The sequence below is a fragment of the Marmota monax genome, unplaced genomic scaffold (assembly GCF_021218885.2).
Source record: "Marmota monax isolate L192 unplaced genomic scaffold, Marmota_monax_Labrador192_F-V1.1 WCK01_AAM20220418_F8-fsc00047, whole genome shotgun sequence".
Lineage (NCBI taxonomy): Eukaryota > Metazoa > Chordata > Mammalia > Rodentia > Sciuridae > Marmota > Marmota monax.
In genome coordinates this window covers 13,526,105-13,537,306 of record NW_026692072.1, presented here as the reverse complement: position 1 = coordinate 13,537,306, position 11,202 = coordinate 13,526,105, and the positions used below count along the sequence as shown (strand labels likewise).

At 41.8% G+C, this 11,202-nt stretch overlaps 1 protein-coding gene across 1 annotated transcript; it reads left to right on the top strand.

The window, feature by feature from the left end:
• Positions 1-9,847: 9,847 nt before the first annotated feature.
• LOC124099829 (olfactory receptor 4A47-like) lies at positions 9,848-10,777 on the top strand. The gene has a single exon (XM_046455059.1). The coding sequence runs from the start codon at positions 9,848-9,850 to the stop codon at positions 10,775-10,777; it is 930 nt and encodes a 309-aa protein (XP_046311015.1).
• The last annotated feature ends 425 nt before the right edge of the window (positions 10,778-11,202 follow it).

Below are 11,202 nucleotides of genomic sequence, written 5' to 3'. Positions count from 1 at the left end.
GTGCAGAATGCCGAGTTCTCAAGAGCGAGGTGCATGCACCTCCTCGGGACCAACTCTGCAGGCCCCAGTGCTAAGCTTTTGGGGGTTTCCAGTCCGAGGCCCGACGTGCGACTGAGGCCGAGCAGGGTTTGCTGTGAGTCAGGCCCTTGAAGGCGGGTGTGTGAGGACCCTGTTGAAATCAGCATGCTTCCTGATGTGCCTGCTGGAGGGAGGGACTGCAAGGCCACTTCCTGGGTCAGGGAGGCTGTGGCTGGTCTGTGGGCTGTAAAACCAAGAAGGACGATTGGAACAGCTGGCAGGCGGACATGATCCCTCAGCTCCTGTCCCTCCTCTGCTTCAGTAAGTGTCCCGGGGCCATCCCCTGGGCTGCAGAAAGTCTCCTAGTGGTGAGAGGTTGGGGACGGATAGAGAGAGGAATCACAGGGAAGAGCTGGACCTTGGTGATGCAGGGGAGGCACGAGCTCCAGCCCGTGCCAACCTCCTGGTTTTGCTGAGTGCCTCTGCACCAGGCTGCCCGGGGTTTTTGGTCTTCTCAATATCACTCAGCCTTTTGTGTAAGTAAAAGTGTTGAAGATAGAGACTTTATATCAGGGTCGTAATTAAAGTCCGATGTCAAGCGGAAGGTAACTGTAAAGTAGATAAGATGCAGAGGAAACAAGGTCCGGGGTTCCGACCCTGCGCAGTTGCTGGCCACGGTTCTGAGCCTGCCGCCTGCTGTTTTCTAACGAGGCAGTTAGCTATGACGGCAGTATAGAGAGGCTGGCTTCAAATGGAATTTCTTCCATCCATTACCATTAACTATGTCACCTCGCTGTGCAGTCGCTGGGAACTCCTCCTGACGGATGGTGACTTGGTACCTGTGGAATATTCTCTCGCCTTTCCCCACTCCACTGGTTGTGGTGCTGGGCTGGATTCACTGTTGCAGAGATGTCAGAAAGTACGGGGTGGTCCTCCAGAGTTGGCTTTAGAATGTGGGGGTCCATGGTGGTCTCGTGGAGATGAGGAAGACGTACACACAGCAGCTAGTGCAGAGCTGGCTCTCAATCAATGACCAGAACGATCGATCGCAGAGGATGGAATTCCCTGCCGGCAAGGCACGTCCCAGGCCTTTGCATGGGTCCACGTCTCCTCCCCACCATTCAGCAAAGCGGCTGCCACAGCTCCCTCACACTACAGGGAGAAGAGGCGGGAGGGTGGGGGGCGTCCCAGCTGGGGAGCCAGGCTGCCAGGCCCCTGGCTGCTTGTGTCCCAGCAGACTCTGCCCACCCTTCTCTCACCAGACCTCAGAAGCATCCTTGCCGCCACCTTCAGCTGCCTGGCCATCGTCCTCCTCCTCATCTGTGTCTTCCTGGTGGACGGGTGGACACAGCAAGGTGAGCTGGAGGCTAGGTGGCAGGAGGCCAGCCGGCACTGTGTTCACCCCGTGAGCCTGAGTCCAGAGCTGCTGGGCTCCATCCAGGGTGCCCCTGGTCACCGCCCACGTGGTCTTAGAGTAATCACGGGATCCCCAGGAGTGGGGCTTCACTCCAGTCCCCATACCTGGTGGATATTGCACCCTCATTTTAGAAGGCCTGGGGGACCCAGCAGGATAGCAGACGTCAGGTTCATCAGGGTCTCTGTCCCGGGTCGGCATCCCAGCCTCACAGAACCCACGGTTTGCTGAGAGCCACGGCGGAGTCTGTATGGCCCCTGGCATTTTGCCAACAGTATTGATTGACAGGCGAGGCATTACTATCCGCCTCTGCCGCAACTTTTGAGTTCTCGCACTATTTTGGAGTTCTCATGGGGATTTCCGGGGATTCCCGGAGAGTTCCCATTGGTTGGGGCAGTGCAGGAGGAGGGATTTCCAGGAGAGAGATTTCCGGCTGGAGGTTCCTGGACAAGCCTCCTGGCGCGTTCGGGAGGATTCCCCGTACGGGCCACCAAATGCCGCAGTCTGGCTGGGCACAAATCACGAGCCACTGAAGCAGGAACAAACTTTATTTTTAAACTGCAGGAAAACACTTCACACAGCTCCCGGGGAATCCTCCCGAACGCGCCAGGAGGCTTGTCCAGGAACCTCCAGCCGGAAATCTCTCTCCCGGAAATCCCTCCTCCTGCACTTCCCCAACCAATGGGAACTCTCCGGGAATCCCCGGAAATCCCCATGAGAACTCCAAAATAGTGCGAGAACTCAAAAGTTGCGGCAGAGGCGGATAGTAATGCCTTGCCTGTCAATCAATACTGTTGGCAAAATGCCAGGGGCCATACAGACTCCGCCGTGGCTCTCAGCAACGGTTGGTCTGCTGTGCGTTTTTCTTTTTCTTTTTTTTTCTCCTTTTCTGTTCTGATCTGGTCTATTTGCCATGTTCAAATTCTGGCATCAATTAACAGAGAGTTGGAGGTAGAATAATTGTAATGATGCAATATTTCACAGCCAGTGGCTGCAGAGGAGCAGTTCCTCTCCTCGACCCTGGGCCTTTGTGGCAGTCCCTGTGAGCATGGGCAGGACACCCCACCTCCTCGAGCACAGCTCGGAGTGGGCCATCCAGTTGAACCGGCACCATGTCTGTTCTTCTGCTCTGCCTAATGCAACCAGCACCAGTGCATGTGGCCCCTGAGCATGCAAAATGCAGCCAGTGGCACCGAGGTCCTGAATTTCAATGCAACTTAGATTAATGTGGATTTAAGTAGCCCTCTGTGGCTAGGGACTGCCACATTGGACCACCCGGCTCTACAGACCCTCTGTATCCATCTCCAGGAAGTGACCCATGTTGAGCTGAACGCCGACATACCCTCCGAGGTGGCTTCTGTCCCCGCTGAGGTGCCCCCAGCATCTCGAGAAGGTGCAGAGCTGGAAGTGTAGAAGAGGGGGACACGCTGGGGGAGGGATTAGGAGCACTGTGGTGATTGGGAATGCGGAAATCCATTTGTCCCTGCGGCCTTGCTCGTAGCCACATCAATAAAAGAAGTTTCTCATCTCAGAAGGATCTGGCTTCTTCATGGATTATCAAGACCAACAACTGGACCCCACTATCTCTGCACACAGTTCTCCCTTGAACAATTCAAGGAAATAACCAAAAACCACTGACCCACTGTCAGCAAATAATTAGTGATCACCTCCAGGAGAAACCGGGAGAAGAAAACGGTCAAAGGGATTCAGCTCAGTTCCGTGGCCTGTTTTACCCAATGAGTGGAAGATAGAGAGTTAAACTATGCGTATTACTGACAATTATGCAAAGGTAGAATGGATGGGCATGTCACAGATCTAAGGGCTCTGTCATAACTGAATGGTCTTACTTTTTTTTTTTTTAATTTGCTTTTGCTTTTCTGAGACAGGCTCTTGCTATGTTGCCCAGGCTGCCCTCTAAGTCCTGGGCCCAAGTGGTCCTCCCACCTCAGCCTCCTGAGAGAATGGTCTTTCCATGTAAACTCAGTATGTTCAATGGAGAGGGAAGACAAGATAATTTAAAGTATATGTAAATGTTCCAATCAGCTTTCGGAGAGTGTCTAAAAGGGGCAGCGAGGCCAGGGACATCTGCTGCACCTTGCTCCATTGGCTCAGGAGATAACAAGAAAAACATGACATTTCTCCTTTGGCTTCCACACCTCTCAAACACTCCTGGATGGGTGTCCCTGAAAAGCAGAGTGTGACATTAGCAGGACCTCGCACATGGGCTCACAGCCACCAGGGGGTCTGTGGTGACACCTCAGGAGGAGAGTCATCTCAGAGGCTATCTTGCCCAACACCTTGGTCAGGTCCCTGGTGACAGGTGCAAGAGCTGGTGATCTGAGTCAGGATTGTTCTTCCAATGTCGAGCAAGTACCAGTGGCAGACTCAGCTCAGAGCCCTGACCCGCTGACTCCTGCACCAGAGGACAGAAACCGTGGCCCGAGCAGGACCAGAGTGGTGCTGTCAGCTCTGGCCACAGGGCCTCCTCAAGGCCAGGCGGCTGGGCCATCGTAGCTCACGCACAAGTGGCTGCGTGCCGCAGTCTGGCTGCGGTCTGCCACAGTCTGCCACCTACCTACTTTTGTATAGGTTAATTTGTGGGGGGGTTTATGCTTTTAGTTGAAAGATTATTTAATCCATTCTTTCTTTTTTCTTTTTTTTTCAAAATAATTTACTTAAGACCTTAAAATTTCCTCTGAGAATGGGCTTTAGTGTCCCATGGTTTCAGATAGTTGGTATTTTCATTTGAATTACTTTGTATATCCCAGTATTTGATTTTGACTTGCACTTTCACTAGAGAGTTTTTAAAATATGGTTCTGGGTAGTAGCAATTTAAAAATTGCAATTGTTTTCTACTGGCTTTCTGATTGATTTATGAATTTATTTTTAAAAGCAGAATCAGGCTGGTTTAATACTGTCATTTAAAAACACCTAAAATGTGTTTTTCACACTTTAGAGTATCTGGCACAGCAGAAACAGTTCGTGCACATTTTGTTATATTATCAAAACCTCTTGAATCACTTATTATTCAAGAGTAAAGTGACACTTAAATACATTTTAAAACAACTTTTTCAAAGTTATAAAAAAATAAGAAGGCAATCACTGATGACCTGCTTCCAATCTATGGATAATCCTGTTCAAAGTCTACAGTACGTTCTGCTCAAAATGGCGTGATTATTCCATCTTACCTTATTTTGGTATTCCTATTACTCAGCTCCAAATGTAGGTTCCTGGGTCATCTACCTTACCTTTAGGCAGCTTTCTGCTTCCTTATCTTCAATACCTATCAGGTTTTTTTTTGTTTTTTGCTTGCTTGTTTGTTTGTTTGTTTGTTCACACTTTCAGAAAGATTTAATTAACTGTATAGATAACCCACCCAGGAAAAACTCACCTGCCAACATCTCCAAACTGCTGCTCTCGAGCTTCCAGCCAGTGGACTTTATTTTTAGAGAAGTTTCAGGTTCACAGAAATTTGAGCAGAAATACAGAGTTCCTTTATTAACCCCTGACCTGCCCTATAGTCTCCCTCACTGTCTTTTATTCTATTTTCTGCTGCTTTCACAGAACAACTGACCCTAATGAACTTATAAAGAAGAGAGAATAATTTGCTCATGGTTATGGAAGCTGGGAAGCCCCCCGAGCATGGCACTGATTTTAGAATAAAAGCTTTTAGCTTCACCATTAAGTATGATGTCAGTTGTAGGGTGTTTGTACATCTGTTCAAGTTTAGGAAATTTTCTTCTATTCCAAGTTCACTGAGAATTCTTATAATGAAGGGTATTGAATGTTTTAAATTCTTTTATGCTATACAATTATATGATTTTGCTCTTTATCCTTTGGTCTGATGGATTACACTAATTGGCTTTTGAATGTTGAACCACCCTTTCCTACCTGGGACAATCTCAGTTGGTCAAGGTGTATAATTGTTTTCATACACTGTGAATTCAGTTAGCTGATAGCTGGTTGAGAATTTTTGCTGGAACACAGTCCTCCTTATTCTCATTTGAAAAGAACTTTAGGTGAAATACAAATTCTTTATTCCTTGCAATGTCCAAAGGGTTTGGCCTTTTCCATATCTTCAACTTCACCTTCTTCTTTTCTTTCCCTTTCTATTTCCCCTCAGGTGCAATGACCTGTCAGCATCCTGAACTTGCTCAGCTCTATTCAACTTTGGAAATTCCTACACATAACAGTAATTCCCATAGGAGTATCCTTTGGACTTAAATATCACCTTTAAAAGGGCTTTATCTAATTATTTAATTCACAAAGTATCTCACTCCTATTTTCCTTGACAATATACCCTGTGTGTTGCCTGATTAACACTGATCACTGATTATAATTACATTTTTAGGTATTCCCATTATTATTTTGTGACTCTATAAAGCCAATGCAGGTAGGACTATATTTATATATTTTTCTTCTAGTTTATTGACTATTCTTTCTTCAACTAATTACATAGAATCTGAAACAAAATAAATATCTTTAATTTTAAAAAAATGCATAAGTAGTTATACAACTACTGTAAGCACGTGTCCAGTACCATACAAATAGAGAGAAAAATGTTGAATATTATATAATTGGAAATAAAATTCTCTTGCAAATGAGGAAAAGAAGTGACAAGTTCATTTTTATTTGTACAAACTAACTGGACTTATGTTTATTCTTGATTTTTCAATTGCCTCATAATGTTTCTGGAACTATTTTTTCTTCATTACATGTTTTTTATTCTATGTATGTATTTGATCTGATGATATCATTACATACAGATGTTATTTCAATTTTTATTTGGAAAAACCCAGTGAAATTAATTAATTGCAAGAATGAGTCTTGGACACATTCCAGTTGCAGGACTCCATGATTAATGTGGTATCATCATATAAAAATTTTCAGTGATCTTTGCCTCTGAGAGGTTAAAGATGCTGTCTTCTTAGCAATTGATAAATTATTTCAAATGATGCAGTATTAGACTTAGAACAAGATCTACAAATAACAAAGGAATGATATATCCAAAAATTAAGTACAAGTACATGATCATACCAAAACAAGTGGAGATAGGTTTTCCAGCTGAATGGTAGTTATTTTATTATTATTATTATTATTATTATTATTATTTAAGTTACCAGAAAATAACAGAAATATTTTCCTGTTAAAAATACTAGATATTATCTTTTTGTGTTAATACTTTGCATTTATGATAAAATATCCTAACATGGAAAATTGTAATTTTTCTGTCTGCACCATGGGGTTCCTTTGAAATTAATCTACAATGAATGCAATGATTTTTGCAGTATTTACAAGACATTAGATAAAATTGAAAGGCATAATTTTATGATTTAAAATATATTCTGAAGAAACAGGATAGTCTTTTGTGTGCATCCTGGATGGCAGAGGGAACTCCAGCTATTTATGAGTGTATCTAAACCTCTGAAGGTAAGACGTCACCCTCGGTAGCAGAAACCACAATTGGAATTGTGTGAATTTTTTACTAAATAGGAAATTATATCACTTTAAGTTTCTAAACATTAAAATGTTGAGAAAACTTCTATAGGCAGAAAGTGAATGCTCAAGTTTTAATTGATAGCTGTCCTGAATATATTTTTGAAATTTTTTAAATTAAGTCAGAGACCATATTGTATCTTCAAGATCTATGCTTCCATCTGGAAAGGTAGAAGACCCATGGCGAAAAGGTGATTCCTCAGTCAGACCAAGATTTGTGTCCTTTGAAGGCATGATGCCTGATGCAAACCCTGAGTCTTAATGAGTCAGTGGACACTCTGTAATGGCTGGAAATTCACAATATTTGACCAGCATGACACAAGGTAGGTACTATACAGATACAAGTTGATAGAATTAATAAATAAAAGATTACCTATGCAATGCACCCTTCTACAGGATTTATCATGAATTTAGATGTTGTGATAACTGCTATGGTCTCTGAAATTAGCAATTACTACTTAGAATAGGTGAGAATAAAGTGGTTGAAAAGCATGGAATGTAATTTAAATGAATTATAATGTTATATATAACTAAAAAGAACCAAGAAACGTAAGAAAATGCACATAAAAAGTACCAGGTACTCAATCTACTCTTTCCAGTAAGCTTATCCAAGAAAATATTGACTTGTTCAATAGATACTCTGAAAATTCTATCAAAAGTTGCTTTAATTTTAGGAAGGAAATTGCTTTAATGTTATGAATAAAAATATTCTGCAAAATCGTCAGAAGATCTGCTGATAAATATCTAGAAAAGGAAGACAGAAATGCTTATTTTATGACTTTTCAAGTCAATGTTCTTAGAAAAAAGATAAAATGATAAGGGAATTGGGAAAATGTGGTTGAAAAGAATTATGGATATTTGAGGATTAGTGAAAATCTTTGAGCAGATGAACATAGAGAATTCTAAGAGACGAATTTGGACAGTTGCCTAAATGACAGTCGTCCAGAGTTAAGTAGACCAAGGTAAAGACAATGGATTGGTTTATTGACCATGAGATCAGAATCCCTCATTGGGGTTTTGAGCCAAGGACGGGGATGATCCGATTAAGACTGAAAATGCTAAGTTGGGCTGCTTCAGCAAAACAGTTTGTTGGAGGCCAAAATGAAAGTAGATAGACCTGTCAGGGGGGTACTGCGTTGGATCAGGGATGTAATGTGTATACCGAGGAGGATCAGATTTGCAATAGATTAAAATGGAGAGTGAACAGGACCTGTTGAAAGAATGAATAAGTAACATGAAAGGAATAAGAGTCAAGGGTATTGTCAGAATTTGGCCTGAATAGTTGCATGAAAAGAGGAAACACTGGTTAGATATAAAGAAAATGAGAAGTAAAAGATTTATTGTGGAAAAATTAAAAATTTACTTTTGTAATTACTAAATGGATATCATTTGGAGGTGTCAATTAAATGGTTGCAGACACCAGTTTGAAAATTAGGGGAGACACTGTGGTGAAGACAGACAATTCCAGAGTGCTTTAAGCATTTACATGTTAGGAAAAGAAAGAATATCCAAGTAAAGGTACTTAAAAGTGGTTTCAATGAATTGGTAGGACACAGAGACTATGTGATAATTATTGGTCACACAGCATGCCATATACAATACTATGGTTCCCTTGTGTTTCTTTCTCCCCATTCCTCCCTCAAATTAATGTTGAAGACCCCACACTTCCAATATCACAGAATGTGACTTTATTTGGGGATAGGGTCTTTCGAGAGCTCATCAAATTAAACTAAGGTTATAAAGGCTAGCCCCATCCAATGTGACTGGTGATCTTTTAGAATGGGAAATTTGGATACAGGAAGAACAACACATGAATACAAAGTTGGTTACCAGCAAACCAAGGAGAGGGACCTAGTACAGCTCCTTGCCTCATAGTCTTCTGAGGGAATCAACACCATCCATACCTTTATTTTGAATTTTAGTATTCAGGGCTCTGAGACAACAATTTTTTGCTGATCAAACCATTCAGTAGATGCTACTGTTACAGCAGCTCTAGCAAACATACAGCTTAGCTGATGGGAAATGGGGATGGGGATGGGGTGCTGCAGCAATAAATATCCAAACATGTGAAAGGAGCTCTGAGATTGAGTAATGGGTAGAGATGCTGCAAGAAATTTGAGATTGTGATGGAAAAAGCCTAAATTTCCTTAAAGAAACCGTAGCTAGAAATATTGAAAGGTGATTCTGGGGAGGACTCAGAAAATGAAGAGGAGAGCTGTAGAGAAGGCATTCTTTTCTTAAAAATGACAAACATTGTGAGCATAATGTTCCTGGATATGTGAATGCCAAGTTGCTTGTGATAGACTGTACAATGAATGTGTAATTGAAAAGTGGAAGAAAGGCCATCAATCACTCTTAAGAGTCCTAGCTTTAGCGACTAATACAGTGACTTTGGGTTTATGGTCTTACAATCTTAATTTATTTTACTCACTCTCAATATGCAAATTGCCTTAAGGGTATCTTAGGTATCACACTTGAGATTCTTGCAGTATTTACCCATGTGTATCTTTTCATGGAATTTCTTTATCATTCAAATTGTTATGTCACTCTCATGTAAACTCATCATAAGTATGTTTCCTCTGAGAAACCTTCCCAGATTTCAGGAGGCTTAGCAATTCCACCACTGTGGAACTATAGTACAGCATAAATAAACATGTTTGTAATGACTCTTATTAAATTCATCTTTAACTGTGTGACTTCATCATTATGTATCAAATCACTTAGGCCAGAGAATCCTATATTAGTCAACTTGGTAAACCAGATACCTGCTGCAGGTAGATTGATGCAAATAGATGCTTCTTGCATATATTTTAGAGAATGAATGGATAAAGATTAAGGTTGTAATACTTCTAAGGAAGTTTCTATTGCTTTGTAGATAAACTGCTTTAATAACTGGAATCAGCATCAATAAAGGAATAGATGGATCACAAGAGCAATACAACTTATTTTGTCCTCTTGGGCCTCACACAGGATCCAAAGGAGCAGAAAGTACTTTTTGTTATGTTCTTGCTCTTCTACATCTTGACCATGGTGGGAAATCTGCTCATCGTTATGACCATAACCTTCAGTAAGACCCTGGGCTCACCAATGTACTTCTTTCTTGCTAGTTTATCATTTATGGATGCTGTTTATTCATCAGCTTTCTGTCCCAAGTTGATTTCTGATTTGTTCTTTGGGGAAAATACCATATCCTTCAAGCTCTGCATGGCTCAGCTCTTTTCAGAACACTTTTTCGGTGGGTCGGAGGTCTTTCTTCTGTTGACAATGGCCTATGACCGCTATGTGGCCATCTGTAAGCCCCTGCATTATTTAATTATCATGAGGCCATGGGTGTGTGTTGTGCTGCTGGTAGTTTCCTGGGTTGGAGGTTTTCTGCACTCAGTAATTCAACTAAGCACTATTTATGGACTCCCATTCTGTGGCCCCAATGTCATTGACCACTTTATATGTGACATGTACCCCTTATTGAAACTTGTCTGTGTTGACACCTATGTCATTGGCCTCTTAGTGATGGCCAATGGGGGACTCATCTGCACAACTGTGTTTCTGCTCTTACTCGTGTCTTATGCTGTCATCTTCCATTCTCTGAAGAACCTGAGTCAGGAGGGGAGGTGGAAAGCTCTCTCCACCTGTGGCTCCCACATCACAGTGGTTGTCTTCTTCTTTGTCCCCTGTATTTTCATGTATGCACGACCAGCCAAGACTTTCCCCATTGACAAGTCATTGAGTGTGTTTTACACAGTCATAACCCCCATGGTGAACCCCTTCATCTACACTCTGAGAAACTCAGAGATGACAAATGCTATGAAGAAACTCTGGGGAGGAAAAGTCACATCAGGTAGAAAATGACTGAGTTTCCCACTATGAGAAAAGTCATTTCACTATAAATCTGTATCCTTGAGATGTATAAGATTTCTTAAAACTAACACTAAATTCTCTTTTCTCCAAAGCATTTCCGATAAGTATAATTACAGGAAAAAAAATGTGTTTGTGCCATAAATTGAGTTCCCTGCTATAACTTACTTATACTCTATAATGTTTTTTTTGTTTATCGCTACATATAGTAGGGAGCATATAGTAGGGAGTCCATAAAAAATGCAATAAATCAATGAATTAAATTTTTGCAACATTACAGTGGTTTAATTTCTCCACTAATTTGATTCCTTACTTTGTCACTCCTTGTCTTATATTTAGAATTTTTTATTCTTTTCATTATAGTAGTTAAATATGTAAATTCTATATAAACTCTTAATTTTTATTTGAAAACAGTTGTG